Source organism: Polypterus senegalus, chromosome 3 (genome assembly GCF_016835505.1).
Source record: "Polypterus senegalus isolate Bchr_013 chromosome 3, ASM1683550v1, whole genome shotgun sequence".
Classification (NCBI taxonomy): domain Eukaryota; kingdom Metazoa; phylum Chordata; class Cladistia; order Polypteriformes; family Polypteridae; genus Polypterus; species Polypterus senegalus.
In genome coordinates, this window is record NC_053156.1 from 250,708,905 (window position 1) to 250,728,540 (window position 19,636).

The following is a 19,636-nucleotide window of genomic DNA, read 5'->3' on the forward strand; positions in this document are numbered from 1 at the left end:
ATTATAGTTACAGGTGTAATCACTGAATCCATTGGATAGCTCTTAATCTTGGGTCCAAACAATGATTTTAAGAACATCCAATTACCCTTTATTTACTGACTAACAATACTGTATATGTAAGACATGGCAACCATTCTCAGAGTAGTCATGTAAAGAGACAATATTGCCTTTTTGCCAATAGGACCTTTACCCTTCTCTCTTTGCTCATTGGAATGTGTTGTGTCTAACATTACAGAGTAACCATAAATCATTCAAATTTCAGTATTATCTTATATACTGGAGTGAATATTTTAAATAAAAGGGGACTAGAAAATAAATATGATTCAAGACTTGTATAATTTTCAGTCCAAAACTGGGAATCAAGAAAAAAACTTTGTCAGAATCAAAATACAAACAAAAATTCAGAGTTAAGCAAGAAGAGAAACTTTTAGTTAAAAAGTAAATAATCCAAATGAAAGGTTTTTAGAATAGTGCTTCAAGGGTTTATCCCCACGAGCTGAGGTTTAAACTCTTGATCTAATGCAGTCAGCGTCACGATCAGAGTCATGAAAAAATACAGTATGAACAAATTTTAAGCTTTGTTAAGGTGCATGAACCACAAAAAACCTCAGATTTGGAATCTCTGTGTGTCAGAACCCTAGAATACATAAACAATTAGTCAAACTGTGCTGTGCTGTAAATATTTAATTATCAGATATCATAACAATTTCAATATACTATGCTATCCTTTGATTTGGCTTGACTTTGAGTAGCTGATTCATTTGTCACTTCATGTGCAGGTTTCTTGCTGTATGGTGCAAAGAGCCTGCAATGCACAGTACCATGTGAAGAAGCAAGGACTGATACTTCATGAATTGTAGAATCAGTAATGCAGCAAAATCAAAAACTGAAGGCCCAATCTATATAACATTACGGTAGAAAGATTTAGACAAAAAAGTGCCATTCAGCCCAGTAATGCTTGCCAGTCCTATCCACTTTATTCTTACAAAATAATATCAGTTCAAGTTTTGAAGGTCCCTATAGTCCTACTGTCTACCATACTACTTGGGTGTCTCTGGCTCTTTGAAGATAAACTGCTAAATGTTTGTGTGAAATGTACCCTTAACAAGTTTCCAACTGTGTCCCCATGTTCTTGTTGAACTAATTTTAAATTAACAGTCTCATTCCATTGTACTACAGTAGTTTCCATTGGAATTTGGAACAATTATATCATGTCACCTCTTTATCTCCTTTTGCTTAAACTAAAAATGCTCAGCTGCTTTAAATCTTTTCTCATAACACAACCCCTGCAGTCCTAGAATCAACCTAATCAGCATTATTCGATCATTTTCTAGTGTTTCTGTCTTTCTGTTGTCTGGAATCCAAACATGTCCAGAGTACTCCAGATGTGGCCTTACCAGTGCATTATAAAGCTTGAGCTTACCCTTGTTGAACTGGAAGTTTCAACAATTTGTGCTATATATCTTAACATTCTGTTAGCCTTCTTAATGGCTCCTAAACACTGAATGGAAGTCAATTGTGTCAAGTCCAATATGACTCATAAATCCTTCTCATAAGGTGTATTTTTAATTATCAGACCTCCCATTGTGTTTTCAGATCTAACATTTATACTTCCCAGGTGTAATATTTACTTACTTATATTAAATTTAATCTGTCACAATTCTGCCCAAGCCTGTATGATATTCTGTACTGATTCAACAGATTCCAGATTGCATGCAGATTCACCTAACTTGGTATCTTCTGCAGTCTTAACCAGCTTGTTATTTATATTCCCATCCAAAGCTTTTCTAAATGTTAAAAATAGCAGCAGCCCTAGAACTGACCCCCAGTAGAACACCACTCTCTTCCCCCAGTTCTGATAAGGTTTCCTGCACAATCACCCTCTGCTACCTGTGTTTTAGCCAATTCTGCACCCATCTACACACTACAACCCGAACTCCCTCTCATGTGGGACCTTATCAGATGCTTTCTGAAAGTCAAGATAAATACTATCATATGTGCCACTAATATTGCTTCCTTATAGAATTCCAGCATGTTAGTAAAACACAACATCCCTTGTCTGAACCATTCATTCTAGCTATCTTCTTCATTAGTGACCAATTTTTGCTGGTAATGAACTTCTTTTGCCTTAGTTTTAATTAACTTGACTCAGACCCCTTAGTTGTTTATTTGTCCTTAATTAGCAGCCAAACAATAATGAGACACACAACAAGCCACCACATGACCAGCTCACCTGTGCCCATCACACGATATATGAAAATAAAAACAGGCGAAGGTCTCAGTAAGGTTGATTGCTCAGGTCACAAAAACACAGAAAATCAACAGTTTTGGAAATGTCTGCTATGGCAGAATGAGAGCAGCAACTGGCCACAGAATTAAATAACGGGCTTAATTAACAGCAAGAATCAGCTTCTCATTAATATATTGGTTGGAGTTTGAACTCCCAGTTTAGCTGCTCATCTGTTGGCTCGTTTCACGTCTCATTTCTGTTTGGTTGCCATTTCATGAAGAAACAAATATAAACACAGGAAACTTCAGTATCTGTATTACATCTTGCCTGAAGAAGGGGCCTGAGTTGCCTCGAAAGCTTGCATATTGTAATCTTTTTAGTTAGCCAATAAAAGGTGTTATTTTGCTTGGCTTTTCTCTACATGAAGAAACAAATCAATTCAGATGACTGAATCCTTAAAAACAGGGCTATTACAATGATGGGAAAAGGAGTTAATTAGCAGTGAAAAATGGTCACTGATTAGGAAAAGGGTTAGAATGAAAACCTGCAACTACTGTGGCTCTCCAGGCCTGGAGTTTGACACCCCTGCCCTAGAGCATCAGAAACGATTGGCTGCTGAGGAGCTTACAGTTGTATAAAGGCAGTGGAGTGAACTCTAAAAAGTGGTCTTTCTTCGTGCTGAATCTGTATTATAGAGGTTTGCTGGTGACAATACAGATAAAGATAAGACCCTCCAATTACTTACAGAGGGGAGAACATCAGCAAAGAAAGATGGAGAGAAGCTAGGGAGTTTGTGCTGGTAAAAACCACAAGGAATTGTAAATAGTATTTATTTTGTGTTTAGACTTTGTGTGTTTTTTGCAGGTAACCCAATTTTTTAAGTATTTATAGTTTTGCACGTGAACAATAATCATTTTGTAATAAAGGACACTATTTTGTATTTTCACAAGGCTATGTTGCCTTTATCTCACATACCTCTAGTTTTAACTCAGTAATGAACTACTAGGAGCCCATTACCAAGGTTGTGCCACAGGTTCAAGGACACAGGTTTCCACAATACCAAAACTAACTTTATCAAAATCACCTGTTTTGCATCTGAGAGTAAATGAATCTTCATTCTGGGTTGCTTCCTACCTTATGTCCAATGCAGCTGAGATACCCTATGTCACTAAATTGAACAAAGTAGTTTTGAAAATGGGTGAATGGGTGCACATTTTAATTTATAATAGTCATTTTAATAATTAAAATGAGATTATATGTTTGTTTCATTTTAAAGATATATTGACATGCAGTTTGACAAAAAGGGGTTTTCTTCCTACATCTTGAATTATATTTCTTTCAGATGTGAAACAAGACAACATTCAGTATCACCATTCAACTGCACGGTGGCCTGATTATGACATAATGAAGACAATGCCTTTTGACTACACAGTTCATGACCCTAAATTTGAAGATGCAAGTCCTATTTATTCAGAAGATCTTATAATACGGACTGAAGGTTAGTACCAGTACTGAAGAAACTGGAACACATTTTTTCTTACTTTAATTCAGCTTCCTAGTGAAATTTATAAAAAAAAATACTTTTTTAGTTGTACAAATAAAAAGTAACAAAATTATGACAATCGTTTTGGTTTTGTAATGCCCTTTATTGTTTGCCACACTATATTCACCTGTCTCAAATGCTCACCTCCTAGAGCAACACCACTGTTACAATTTTAATCTCATTTTACAAAGCTGAAATTTGTGATATTTGTAAGTGTGAACGCCACCCGGGCACAGACAGGCGGACATCTTGTTTAAACACCACCACACGTTTATTTACAATATTTACACAATAGAGTGGTCACAAAGACCCAGTCACGTGCACAAACCCCAAACAGTCCTCAAACTCCTGGCCACAATGCCTTTCTTCGGGCCGCCTCCACACTCCTCTTGCTTCGTCCTACTTCCACCCGACTCCAGCCTCCGAATGAAGGGAGGCGGCCCTTTATACAGGACCGGATGAGCCCCAGGTGTTCCCGGCATTCCTCCTCTAGCCACGCCCCAGCGTGGCGGAAGTGCTACTGTTCTCCCGGCAGCTCTCGGGTATCCTCAAAGTCTTCCCCAGCACTTCCTGGTGTGGCGGGAGTGCTGAAACAAGTCCCAAGGCATTGGGCGCCTCCTGGCGGTGACCACGGCCCCTACAGGGAAGGGCTTCCATGCCCTTGACCCGTGGCCCCAAAGCAACCGGAAGGCAAACCCCGTGATCCAGGCAGGGCTCTGACCCTCTTCCGGTCCCTCCTGGCGTCCGGCGGTCATGGCCCTGGCATCCCTGACAGTGCCCACAGCCAGCGAAGACCACTCGTGGGCAAGGCGACCTGTCCAGCGAGGGCAGCAGAGCCCAAGCGGGCCCACTTTCGAGGATAGCGGGTCCGGCCCGCACTCCTAGCAGGGACAGGGCGGAGACACAATCGAGCACCAGCCCTTGGTGCATCCCTGTACCTCGCACAGGTTGTGCTCCCCTTTACCGACACCCGGGGCCTCCTCGTCGGCACCCCTCCGAGACCTCCAGCGCCCCTTTGGTCGAGCCACTCGTTCCCCGTAGGCTCCTCCAGCTGTGAGCGCAGCTGCGCCGGCAGAGAGAACATTCGCTGCCCGACATCAGAGGCTGTTCCGCCACGAAGGGGTTCCTTCAGCCGCCGGTCCGTCCCTACAAAGAGAACACAGGGGCAGAACGCTGCCAAAGCACCCAGCTTCGTGCCATGCACGGCGTTCCCCTCCAATCACCCGGCACGCCTGATCGGCACCCTCTCCGCGGCTTCCGTGTCCCTCTCGATGATGGAGTCGTCGGCACGCCTGCTCTCTCTGCCTGCCTCAGGGATTCCCTCTGCTCTCCCAGAGGGCAGCCAGCCGTCTGCTGCGTGCACCCAGCAGCAGCGTCTCACCATATTGGAGGAAGCGGCACCCAGCCGCTTAATCCTCCCTTCACTCTCGGACGCCTTGACGGTGTGCGACTCCGTATTAACCAACGCGAGCCCCTGTCCCTCTGCGTCCCCTTCATATCGGAGAATCGGCACAGCCCTTTATTCCTCCGTTCACTCTGGGACGCCATGGCGGTTTGAGACTCCTTATGGAATAAAAGCCTCTGTCCCGTCTGCGTCCCTATAGTGCGGCGCTAAGACGCAGCCGACTTCGGCGGGCGCTAGGACCCGGGCACATAGCAGCCCGTGTCCATTCAGCGTCCTCACGGACTCCCCTCGCCGCGATACAGCAGCGGCGCCGCCTCCTGTCGGAGGCTGCTTACTCGAACTGATCGTTGTCATCACAGCCTTTTCAGCAGACCTCCCGTATGCTTTGAGTCGGCTGTACTCACCGTCTCCGCTGTACCTCTCGGCTGGAGATTCCAGCGTCGCGCCGTCCCGTTGTTGATTGAAACGTTCTCAGCGCCGGCCTTCCTCTCCAGTTCAGCACCTCAGCCGGAGGCACATAGCACTGCAACACACGCTGCCCGGCGGGCTGAAGGGACACCCCCAGCTCCGCCAAAGCAGCCGGCAAAGACGGGAAGTGAAGCGGCGTGGAGCCTACCTTTCTGTCAGCCTCCAGCGCCCGGCCACTTCCTGTGGGCCTTCTCCTCCGGCCCAATCGGGTCTCCCCCCTGCCCGTGATGGACATTCCTTGGTCCCGCCTCTCTGCAGTCATCGGCGGGCCCGCAAGACACACCGCCCAATCGCGTGCCTGTCAGGGAGGGACTTCTGGTCGCGGCCATCTTGCCTCCCCTTCTGCGGTGGCGGCGTGCCTGCCGGCAGCCCTGCTGTTGCCAGCGCCTTCGAGCTGCAGCGTCTCCTCCTCCACAGCCCTCGCGGCTGCCGCCACACTGCCGGAGCCCGCAGACCAGCATCGCCTGCCACCGGCGTGGATCCGGGAGGTCCCTGCCTGCAAAAGAAACACGCCCGGTCCCCATGGGCCGGCTGCGCTAGGCAGGAACTCACCTTCCGGACTCGTCAAACCGAGGACACTTCCTCGGCGTGGCCTTTCTTGGCGCCATGCGGTCCGGGCTCCTTCAGCAACGGCCTGCTTGTAGGAGACGCTGCACTCGTGTAGGCACGCCACCTGCCCGCATCAGGGAAACATGGCCTTCCTGCGGACCCTGGCGTCCGTGGGGTTCTTTACCCCGGGGCTGTGTGCACGCAGCACCAGCGTCGTGGGTGGGTCCCCTGCTGCACGGGCGTCCACAACAATATGTTTTTGATCAGGTCTCCGCCTTGAAACAGGCGGAGCATCCTGCCGACTACGCCAGATGTGAACGCCACCCGGGCACAGACAGGCGGACATCTTGTTTAAACACCACCACACGTTTATTTACAATATTTACACAATAGAGTGGTCACAAAGACCCAGTCACGTGCACAAACCCCAAACAGTCCTCAAACTCCTGGCCACAATGCCTTTCTTCGGGCCGCCTCCACACTCCTCTTGCTTCGTCCTACTTCCACCCGACTCCAGCCTCGAATGAAGGAGCGGCCCCTTTATACAGGACCGGATGAGCCCCAGGTGTTCCTGGCATTCCTCCTCTAGCCACGCCCCAGCGTGGCGGAAGTGCCGGCTGTTCTCCCGGCAGCTCTCCGGGTATCCTCCAAAGTCTTCCCCCCAGCACTTCCTGGTGTGGCGGGAGTGCTGAGGAAACAAGTCCCCAAGGCATTGGGAGCCTCCTGGCGGTGACCACGGGCCCCTACAGGAAGGGCTTCCATGCCCTTGACCCGTGGCCCCAAAGCAACCCGGAAGGCAAACCACGTGATCCAGGCAGGGCTCTGACCCTCTTCCGGTCCCTCCTGGCGTCCCGGCCGGGTCATGGCCCCTGGCATCCCTGACATAAGTCTGTAAAATGTATTGCTTCATTTTTGTGTGCATTATTCAGGGTTACAATTTATGTTCAAGTAAATATTTTAAGAGCAGTCCTGAACAGTAAGTATTGTAGATAAGATCTTTTTTTTTTATTATTATTATTTTTATTAATTTTATTGCAATCCATACAAAGCAATCAAGTTTTACAAAAGAAAAATAGAGTTAAGAACAGATCGATCCCCACCCTGAGAGAGAGAGCAAGCCAAACGTAAAATTTAAGGCTTTAAACATACCTAAATTAATAAATTCTCTGTGCTTTATGAACTTATTTTAAAATATTACTGATTAGATCCTGCCATGTTTTGAAAAAGTCTGTACAGATCCTCTAACTGAGTATTTGATTTTTCCAATTTCAAATAATATAACACATCAGTTTCCCACTGACTTAAAAGAGGAGAGTTTGGATTCTTCCAGTTTATCAGAATAAGTCTGCGTGCCAAAAGTGTAGTGAATGCAATCACAATTTGTTTGTCTTTCTCCACTTTAAGCCCTCTGGAAGAACCCCAAACACAGCTGTTAATGGGTTAGGAGGGATTGTGAGTCCAAGGCTGTCTGAAAGGTAATTAAAAAATTTTGTCCAGAATAATGTTAATTTGGTGCAGACCCAGAACATGTGACCTAGTGAGGCTGGGACTTGGTTTGCAGCGTTCACAGGTTGGATCATGCCCTGGAAACATTTTGAGAGTTTTAGTCGAGACAGATGTGCTCGATATATAATTTTGAGTTGTATAATTGTATGCTTTGCATATGGAGCTCGAGTGAATTCTCTGCATTGCTACTTTCCACTCCTTTTCTGATATATTAATTGAGAGATCTTTTCCCAGTGTCCTCTTGGATCTTTGAAAGGAGGGATTGTAAAATGATTTTATATATTGTAGAGATGGAGTCTAAGTCCTTGAGATTGAGCAATATTTTTCCAGCATGGATGAGGGAGCAAGATGAGGAAAATCTGGAAGGTTCTGTTTAACAAAGTTCCTGATTTGAAGATAGTGAAAGAAATGTGTAGCTGGAATGTTAAATTTGGAATGTAATTGTTCATAGGATGCAAAGACGTTGTCTATATAAAGATCTCTAAGCAAGTTAATTCCAAATTTTTCCAGATATTAAAACTGCATATGTTTGTGAAGGTTGAAAGAGGTGGTTCTCTTGCAGAGGTGCCACAGATAGAAGCTTCTCCGTCTTAAAATGCTTTCTACATTGGTTCCAGATTCTAAGTGAGTGGAGCACAATTGGGTTATTAGTGTATTGCCGATAGCGTGTGTTTATTGGAGCACAAGCAAGGAATACAAAGAAGTACTGCAGGATTTTACTTCTATTGTGGTCCAAGCCTGTGTATGTTCTTCTATTTGTGTCCAGGTTCTTATCACCTGTATATTTGCTGCCCAGTAATAAAACTGGAAGTTAGGTAGAGCCATGCCACCTTCTGCCTTTTGTCTTTGTAGGGTCGCTCTTTTGATGCGTGGATGTTTTGAATTCCAAATAAATGAGGTTATTGTTGAATCTAATTGCTTAAAGAATGATTTATTAATGTATATTGGGATGTTTTGAAATAAAAAGGAGCTTAGGAAGAATATTCATCTTAACAGTGTTAATTCTTCCAGCTAGTGTGAGATGAAGGGTTGACCATCTATGCAAGTCTTGTTTAATTTTTTCCATGCAGACGCGAAATTTTGTTGATAAAGAGCTTTATGTTTACTTGTGATGTTTACCCGAGGTATTTAAACTGTTCTGCAATGATAAAAGGTAGGGTGTCTAATCTAATATTATATGCTTGAGAATTCACTGGAAAGAGTACACTTTTATTCAGATTAATTCTGAGACCAGAGATCTTTTGAAATTCTGTGAGTGCTGCTAAGACTGCAGGCACAGAATTTTCTGGGTCGATATATACAGTACCATATCATCTGCATATAATGAGATTTTCTGTTCCAGTCCTTCTCTGCTAATCCCCTTTATCTGATCAGTATTTCGACAATGTATTGCCAGTGGTTCAATGGCAATGCAAACAGCAGCGGTGACAAGGGCATCCTTGTCTAGTGCCACGTTCTAGTTTAAAGTAGTCTGAGCAAATGTTGTTGATGCAAACTGAAGCTTCTGGGTTAGTATACAGTAATTTAATCCATGCACAAATGTTGGGCCAAACCCAAACTTCTCCAATGTAGTAAAAGGTATTTCCATTCAATCATGTCGAATGCTTTTCTGCATCCAATGATAATAATATTTCTGGGGTGTTTGATTTAGTTGGTGAGTATATTACATTAAACAGGCGTCGAAGATTTGAAGATAAGTGTCGGCCCCTAATAAATCCAGTTTGGTCTTGTGATATTACGAGGGAGCACTTTCTCCATCCTTCTAGCTATGATTTTAGAGAGTATTTTAACGTCGTTATTCAGAAGTGAAATTGGTCTGTATGATGCACATTGTAATAAGTCCTTATTTTGTTTTGGAAAACAGTGATTAGTGCTTGGCGAAAGGTTTGTGGAAGAGATTGGTTATCTCTGGCTTCTGTAAATGTTGCTAATAGGAGGGAGCTAGCTGAGCGGAGAATTTCTTGTAAAATTCTGCAGGGTAGCCATCAGGGCCTGCTGCTTTCCACCTTGGAGTGACTTTATAGCATCTAGTAATTCTGATAATGCAGAGGTTTATCAAGTTCCTCCACACTAAAAGCGTCTATTTGTGGTATCTGTAATGTATCCAGAAATGCATTAGATTGTGTATTGTCTTCTTTAAACTCAGTAGTATATAGGGATTTATAGTAGTCTCTGAAAGTGTGCATTATATTTTTGTGTTCGATGATTTTATCTCCGTTCGTGTTAGTGATTACGAGATTGCGCACTTCTTGCTTGTGAATTTGTTGAGCTAAAAGCTTATTAGCTTTCTCTCCATGTTCATAATAATGATGTCTGGATTTGTAAATTAGTTGTTCAGTTTCTTTAGTTGTCAAGAGGTTTAATTCTGAATGTAGAGCCTGCCTCCTCCTATGTAGAGTCTCGCTTGGTAGTCTGGCATGTTCTTCATCTATTTTAGTAATTTCGCTTTTTATCTCTGCTACTTTCTTGGCTTCGGATTTATTTCTGTGGGAAAGATATGAGATAATCTGTCCTCTTAAGAAGGCCTTAAGAGTTTCCCAGAGTATTCCTGCAGAGATCTCAGGGATGTATTTGTCTCTAGAAAGAATTTGATTTGTTTGGATATAAATTCAGTACAATTCTCGTCAGCTAATAGAAGCGGGTTGAGGCACCATCTGCGTGGTGAGTGTATGGGGCTTAGTAATTTTAGCTCCAAGATCATAGGTGCATGGCCAGAAATAACAATAGCATCGTATTTACAAGATGTAATCTTAGGCAAGAAGTTATTGTCTATAAAGAAGTAATCAATCCTTGAGTAGCAATGATGTACTGGTGAGTAGAAAGAATATGTTCTTGAATTTGGGTTTAAAAACCTCCAGGGATCTGATAAGTTGTGATCAGTTATAAACTTTGTAATTATCTTTGCGGTGTTAGATGCGTTCCCCTGTGGAGGAAGTCCTATCTAAAAGTGGATTTAGAACACAATTAAAGTCCCCAGCCATTATAACTTTATGAGTGTTCAGATTGGGAATGGATGCAAATAAATTTTGTATAAATTCCTTATCATCAACATTAGGTGCATAAACATTTATCAAAATCATTTTACAGTTAGATAAGTCTCCCATGACCATTACATATCTCCCTTCAGGATCCAATACTACATCTGATGCTACAAATGGTACTGTTCTATGTATGAGAATTCCCACACCTCTAGTTTTCTTTGTAAAACTAGAATGGAACATTTGGCCAGTCCAGTCTTTTGCAGCGGAACTGATCCTTGCTTAGTAAGTGGGTTTCCTGTAAAAATACTATTTTAGCATTTAGACCTGTTAGGTGAGAGAGTACTTTCTTTCTCTTTAATTCGTGATTCAGGCCTTTAACATTCCAGCTTACGAAGTTAACTGTCCCATCATGGAGACACTGATTCTGAGTTTTTGATGTCATTTTATAGTCTTAACTGAAAGTGAGACAGTTTAGGTCTTAATTTCCTATTTCCCCTAGAGTTGTTGCCATGCAGCTTATTATTACGTTGGTAGTTATAATTATAAAGATTAATAGGATAGATTAGGTATAGATCAAGCCTGCTCTCTTTCTCTCCCCTTAACCCCCACCCTCCCTTTTGCCTCCCCAAGTGAGGCTAAAACCCACTTCACATAGTCCCAGTCCTCTGACATACCCAGAGACAGAGCACGTCCAAAGCAAAACAAGCCCCATGCAGCGGCGCTTTAGGGTTAAAAGATAGAGATATCTGTTACCAATATAGTCTTTTAAAAAAGAAAAAAAAAAAAAAAAAATTTTGCACTTAAAATATATATATAGTCTTCAGCAATTTTAGTGCATTAAGATGATACACCCAAATAATAAACCCGGTGATGGTGTTAAAGATGTGTCCAAAATAAGCATAACAAGTCTTAATGCAGTAATAGCAATAACAATAAACCAAGGGTATGATATTGAACAGTCTTGTTTAGGGTAGAGATGAAATAATTAGAAAAAAAAAAAAGGAAAGAAAAAGTAATTAAGCACAATAAAACATAAACAGATAGCGCCCTAGTAATACTAAGTAATAATGAGAAAAAATGAGAATATGTGCTAATAAAACCCTTATTTTAAAACGAATAGATCAGACAGTAGATTATTAACCGCCATGACTCACTATTATGTATCAGAATAGTCCCGGGATCAGCTTTCTTAATCCCTTTTCTGCTTCTTCCTTGCTAGCGAAGACATAGAAATGACCCTGCCATTCCACTTTCAGTTTTGCCGGATACAAGAGGCTATATTTGACGCTGGCTTGCCGTAACGCTGTTTAATGTTGTAGAAGGCAGCGTTTAGTAGCTGTTGCTGGAGAGAAGTCAGGAAGATACGAATGTGGTTATTTTTAAATGTAATATCTTCCTTGTTTCTGAGGAGTGCCATTACCTCTAGCTTAAATGATAATCGTTCAAAACGAACTATAAAAGACCTTGGTCTGGGTCTAACGGTGTTTGATCGCGCGCGTAAGCTGCTGCTATCTCAGATTCTGCTTTAAAGTCGCCCCGATTATTTTAGAAAAAAGTTCAGCAGCGAATTTCACCGGGTTTGAACCTTCTCGATTCTCAGGCAGACCTTCAATTCTGACGTTGTACCTTCTACTTCCATCTTCCATCTTCCAAAGCAGCCAGTCTTTCTCCGAGTTTTTAGCATTCGGAGCTGACATTCTCTGCTTTTTCTTCAGCACTGGTGGCTAAATTTTCAGCTAATTCAATCCTAGTCGTGAATGTCTCCTTGAGATCCTCCAATTGATCAGTAAGCGTTTCAATTTTACCCAGCACCTGTCGGATTTCCACTTGCATTTCTTGTCGCAGCTTTTCATTTGCCTGTTGCAGCATCAGCCGTTGTGTTTCGTTTGCTTGTTGCCATTCCTGTTTCAATTCCAGCAACTCTTGTTTCAGCCCCTCATGTGCCTTTGCCCTTGCTTTCTCATTTGCCTTCTCGGTTTTCTTTATATCTTGTACGATCTCAGCGAGCATCACCTCCAGTTTAGACATTTTAATTGTGCCTTCTTGTACCGTGGGTGAAGCGTCAGACTCTACTGTAGCCAGTGCTCCCGCTATTCCCGGCTCGCGTGGAGTAATTGAGATAGCGGACTGTAAGGCCCCTTCCACTTTCAGGTGTTCTCCGATCAGCGAGCTATCGAGATCTGCACTCCTGATCTTACATTCGCTCCCCTTTTCACTCTCAGCCGGCGACGATGTAGCGGACCTTGGTCCCGAAGAGTCTGTACTTTCGCCCAGCTGTTCCAGCTCTCTCTCTAAAAGGCCGTATCTTGAGCTAGGGCTTGCTGATCTTGGCTTGGGTGCAGCTTTAGTTTTCTTTTTTTTCGAACCCCCTTTCTTGCTGGCCATATTTATATATGCTTACATATATAATGTAGCAGTGTCCTTGGGTTGAATAAATGCAGGATATCTCAGGATAATAAGCAAATAATATGAAAAATAACACCGCTGCTAGCGGAGCGCCACTTCAGACGTCCATCTCTCGCATCGGACGAGACCAAAATCAATCAACCAAAATAGATAAGATCTTAACGTTAATCAGAAATGGCTGTTGTCACACACCAAATTCAGTAATTCAAAATAATTACAAGCTCAATCATCATATCATAATAAGCGAGTGCAGACACATTTAGTATTAAGGCACAAAGAATATACCAGTGATTTATAACATTGTGCTATGAAGAGTTTACAGACAAAGTGACACTAAATCCTTTTCCACCAGAGTCATTTAATGCTGTCTATTTCACAGTTTTTTCCACGTCAGTAACATGGACTTGTTTCACCAAACATACTGGGGTAGTGAACAGAAAGAAAGATGCCTTGTATTTTTCATGAAATTATCCTATATTTGGTTCTAAACACAAACAAAATAAATTATAGAAACACAGGTACGCAAAAAAGCAGATATCTTAAACAGAGGTGTAACTTGAAAATAAAAAACAGTAGAAAAAAAAAACTGTAACATTTAAGTACATTCAGGGACTTAGTTAACTTCTTCAAAACTGAAAAATGTAAAATTTTTGTTTAGAAAATTCATAAATGAGTCAGTTATAACATTTTGTTTATTAAATATTATTTTCATAGTGAGTTACTGTACATTCAAAAATAACAGTGATAAATAAATACAATTATATGTGTTAGTCTGTCAGTCATTATGCAACCTGCTATATCCTAACACAGGGTCACGGGGGTCTGCTGGAGCCAATCTCAGTCAACACAGGGCACAAGGCAGGAACAAATCCCTGGGCAGGGCGCCAGCCCACCGCAGTATATTTGTTAGTAAAATATATAAATTATTTGCTTAATAACACTTTACAATATCAGGCATTTATAAAGTGAACCTAAAAAGGCTTGTACTGGCTCAATTAGCTTTCACGAACAGCAGAACTAAAGTGTAAATATGTAAATATCGATTGATGTATTATTGATAGTTGCTGGTTGTGGAGGGTTCATGGCCAATTGTAGTTCATATTTCCTTAAACGTTATTTTTTTCAAAGAAGTGCCTGATAGAGTGGTAAAATCTGTGTTAAAGTCTTAAGTCTTAACTATGATGGACCTTGATGGATAGCAGTGGATCGTAGCTCTTTGCAAATGAACTGTAGTGCCACTGAAATATTGAACTGTTTTAATCTGCACATAATGCAGCCATGAAGCTGTTTTTAGCCTAGCTTAAATACTGACAGCATTTTTATTTCCTTTATGCATAATGAGTCATATAGTCATGCTTAGGGAGCTTGTTTCCTCTTCCATTTTATTATAGATACTATATCTTAACTTCCCAGGATTTTTTACATTTAGGGTAACTAGTGGGCTCTGCCCCCTGCTTTCTTTGCTTGCCTTCCCCTGGGAGCTCAACAGCTCGAAGGCCATCAGGGCAACCCTCCATTAGAAAAAGCAAATGTACAATATTTAAAGAGGTGGTAGATAGAAGAGCATGCGGGGGGCTGGAGGAAGACAGTTTGGTCCTTAGGTATTATAGATAGAAAATCAGTTACTTGAGTATTTCACTACAACTATCTTAAATACCAAAGAATAATAAAACATAGTAAAAGAAAAAAGTAAAATATAATAAAAAGTAAATGAAAAATTAAATTACATTAACGCCTCATCAAAAACTATATTATGAATGACTTTATACTGTAACTTCTAGAAACTTTGCTTTTTTGCATTTCTGTCCACATATAAGTTGGTGGTGGATTTTAGGAGGCCCAGGCCCCTCATGGACCCCGTGATCATCAGAGGCGACTGTGTGCAGAGGGTACAGACCTATAAATACCTAGGAGTGCATCTAGATGATAAATTGGACTGGACTGTCAATACTGATGCTTTATGCAAGAGAGGACAGAGCCGACTATAATTTCTTAGAAGGCTGGCATCCTTCAACATCTGCAATAAGATGCTGCAGATGTTCTATCAGACAGTTGTGACGAGTGCCCTTTTCTACGTGGTGGTGTGCTGGGGAGGCAGCATAAAGAAGAGGGACACCTCACGCCTGGGCAAACTGGTGAGGAAGACAGGCTCTATTGTAGACACGGAGCTGGACAGTTTGACATCCGTGGCAGAGTGATGGGCGCTGAGCAGGCTCCTGTCAATCATGGAGAATCCACTGCATCCACTAAACAGTATCATCACCAGACAGAGGAGCAGCTTCAGCAATAGACTACTGTCACTGTCCTGCTCCACTGACAGACTGAGGAGATCGTTCCTCCCCCACACTATGCAACTCTTCAGTTCCACCCCTGGGGGGTTAACGTTAACATTATACAAAGTTATTGTCTGTTATACCTGCATTTTTATCACTCTTTAATTTAATATTGTTTTTTTATCAGTATGCTGCTGCTGGCGTATGTGAATTTTCCCTTGGGATTAATAAAGTATCTATCTATCTATCTATCTATCCTTTTATATATCTATTTTGTTCAGGATATTTTTCTCTTTCTCATATATTAGACGATTCTCTTTGTTCTTGATTTTTATTATATGCAGCTCTTTTTGGTTCATTTTCTTTTTTTCAACATTCATTATCAACTCTTGTTGCTCTTTTTCTAAAATGTGACGTTCTTGAATAGATAATTTGCTTTTTCAGCCTTGCGATTATAACCAACTGTGTGAGGGTGAGTTAGCAGCACTGAGCGTATTGCAGGATGGTAAGGGGGAGAGAGGATGTATCAGGTTTTTGGTATCGGGTACGCTGTATTAATCACTGAGGGGAAATTGTCTTTTTGTTTGACCTTTGGGGGTTTAGCTGTAAGGATTACCAATTAGACTATCAAAAGAGAAATATATACAAAATATACAAGGTGAAGTAAATTCTCTGAAGATAAACTTTGAAATAGCAAACTAATCCATAATTCAAGTTGAAAAGAATGTTTCCCTGTTCTAAGAAAGATGAGTTTGAAAAATTAACAGCGTTTTTTAACCAGAATTTTTGAATTTTACAAAATTTGTACAGCACACCCTATTCAAGATATCTCAATGAAAGTGTATTTGAACTTTCCTTTAAGAATAAGTGTGCTGAATTTCAACAAAATCAGTAGTCTGCTGATTTTCCATTAAATGCAAACACATCCTTTGTGTTACCAAACCAATAAGATACAGACATACTTAGTCAAACTGAGAAAAATAGGTAACAAATGTAATTCTAAGAAGACATATTATTAAAACAGAAAACACACATAATAAACAAACAAAAAAATGCTTGAAAATAAGGTCAATTGTCTGCTGTCATTGTGTGACTGACTAAAGCACTGTAGTGACCTTCGAGTGATAGTTCTCATCCCAACCAACTTTTTCTTTTAATTGGACTCCTATCTTAATTAAGCAAGCATGTATTTACCACTTTCTATGTTTTGGTGTTAATACAGAAATTTAATAGCTGAGCTTGTATTGGAATTTTTTTTGGAATATAGTAAGCAGTAATGTATTAAATATTGATAATTTAATGTGTTTCTCTTGGTTTTTAGGATTTTCATTATTATCTGCATCAGCTTTTTAGCGTTCAGTGTTGTTTGCACTGGTGTCTGTCCCATTTCATAATAGTTGTTATTATTTGCATACAATTAAGATACCAAACTCCACACACAATTAAGAGTTAATAGGAAAGTGACAAAAAAGAGTTAAAAAGATAACATTTAAAGCTATAGCAAAAATACAGCATTTATACATTTCTTATATATTTAAATTTCATATTTGCATACCATTGCTCCTTTCTGAAGGCAGAACAATAGAATAAAAAAGAACATTCAAATAAACAGTGAAAATGACATCAAAAACTCAGAATCAGTGTCTCCATGATGGGACAGTTAACTTCGTAAGCTGGAATGTTAAAGGCCTGAATCACGAATTAAAGAGAAAGAAAGTACTTTCTCACCTAACAGGTCTAAATGCTAAAATAGTATTTTTACAGGAAACCCACTTACTAAGTAAGGATCAGTTCCGGCTGCAAAAAGACTGGACTGGCCAAATGTTCCATTCTAGTTTTACAAAGAAAACTAGAGGGGTGGGAATTCTCATACATAGAACAGTACCATTTGTAGCATCAGATGTAGTATTGGATCCTGAAGGGAGATATGTAATGGTCAGACTTATCTAACTGTAAAATGATTTTGATAAATGTTTATGCACCTAATGTTGATGATAAGGAATTTATACAAAATTTATTTGCATCCATTCCCAATCTGAACACTCATAAACTTATAATGGCTGGGGACTTTAATTGTGTTCTAAATCCACTTTTAGATAGGACTTCCTCCACAGGGGGAACGGCAACTAACACCGCAAAGATAATTACAAAGTTTATAACTGATCACAACTTATCAGATCCCTGGAGGTTTTTAAACCCAAATTCAAGAACATATTCTTTCTACTCACCAGTACATCATTGCTACTCAAGGATTGATTACTTCTTTATAGATAATAACTTCTTGCCTAAGATTAAATCTTGTAAATACAATGCTATTGTTATTTCAGACCATGCTCCAATGATCTTGGAGCTGAAATTACTAAGCCCCATACACTCACCCAGATGGCCTCAATCCGCTTCTATTAGCTGACGAGAATTGTACTGAATTTATATCCAAACAAATTGAATTCTTTCTAGAGACAAATACATCCCTGAGATCTCTGCAGGAATACTCTGGGAAACTCTTAAGGCCTTCTTAAGAGGACAGATTATCTCATATCTTTCCCACAGAAATAAATCCGAGCGAAGAAAGTAGCAGAGATAAAAGCGAAATTACTAAAATAGATGAAGAACATGCCAGACTACCAAGCGAGACTCTACATAAGAGGAGGCAGGCTCTACATTCAGAATTAAACCTCTTGACAACTAAAGAAACGAACAACTAATTTACAAATCCAGACATCATTATTATGAACATGGAGAAAGCTAATAAGCTTTTAGCGCAACAAATTCACAAGCAAGATGCATAGCGCAATCTCGTAATTACTAACACGAACGGAGATAAAATCATCGAACACAAAAATATAATGTACACTTTTAGAGACTACTATAAATCCCTATATACTACTGAGTTTAAAGAAGACAATATACAATCTAATGCATTTCTGGATAAATTACAGATACCACAAATTGACGCTTTTAGTGTGGAGGAACTCGATAAACCTCTGTCATTATCAGAATTACTGGATGCTATAAAGTCACTCCAAGGTGGAAAAGCAGCAGGCCCTGACGGCTACCCTGCAGAGTTTTACAAGAAATTCTCCGCTCAGCTAGCTCCCTCCTATTAGCAACATTTACAGAAGCCAGAGATAACCAATCTCTTCCACAAACCTTTCGCCAAGCACTAATCACTGTCTTTCCAAAACAAAATAAGGACTTATTACAATGTGCATCATACAGACCAATTTCACTTCTGAATAACGACGTTAAAATACTCTCTAAAATCATAGCTAGAAGGATGGAGAAAGTGCTCCCTCAGTAATATCACAAGACCAAACTGGATTTATTAGGGGCCGACACTTATCTTCAAATCTTCGACGCCTGTTTAATGTAATATACTCACCAACTAAATCAAACACCCCAGAAATATTATTATCATTGGATGCAGAAAAGCATTCGACATGATTGAATGGAAATACCTTTTACTATTTTGGAGAAGTTTGGGTTTGGCCCGAACATTTGTGCATGGATTAAATTACTGTATACTAACCCAGAAGCTTCAGTTTGCATCAATAACATTTGCTCAGACTACTTTAAACTAGAACGTGGCACAAGACAAGGATGCCCTTTGTCACCACTGCTGTTTGCAATTGCCATTGAACCACTGGCAATACATTGTCGAAATACTGATCAGATAAAGGGGATTAGCAGAGAAGGACTGGAACAGAAAATCTCATTATATGCAGATGACATGGTACTGTATATATCGGACCCAGAAAATTCTGTGCCTGCAGTCTTAGCAGCACTCACAGAATTTCAAAAGCTCTCTGGTCTCAGAATTAATCTGAATAAAAGTGTACTCTTTCCGTGAATTCGCAAGCATATAATATTAGATTAGACACCCTTCCTTTTATCATTGCAGAACAGTTTAAATACCTCGGGGTAAACATCACAAGTAAACATAAAGCTCTTTATCAACAAAATTTCGTCGCCTGCATGGAAAAAATTAAACAAGACTTGCATAGATGGTCAACCCTTCATCTCATACTAGCTGGAAGAATTAACACTGTTAAGATGAATATTCTTCCTAAGCTCCTTTTTATTTCAAAACATACCAATATACATTAATAAATCGTTCTTTAAGCAATTAGATTCAACAATAACCTCATTTATTTGGAATTCTAAACATCCACGCATCAAAGAGCGACCCTACAAAGACAAAAGGCAGAAGCGGCATGGCTCTACCTAACTTCCAGTTTTATTACTGGGCGCAAATATACAGTCGATAAGAACCTG

The 19,636-nt window shown here is 40.7% G+C and overlaps 1 protein-coding gene across 2 annotated transcripts in view; it reads left to right on the forward strand.

The window, feature by feature from the left end:
* The window catches only part of greb1 (growth regulating estrogen receptor binding 1), a 184,012-nt gene that overhangs the window by 144,081 nt on the left and 20,295 nt on the right, over positions 1-19,636 (forward strand). For both annotated transcript variants that reach the window (XM_039748922.1, XM_039748923.1), the window contains one exon: positions 3,573-3,728. In XM_039748922.1, coding sequence (XP_039604856.1) covers positions 3,573-3,728 — 156 coding nt within the window. The remainder of the gene's footprint in view (positions 1-3,572; positions 3,729-19,636) is intronic.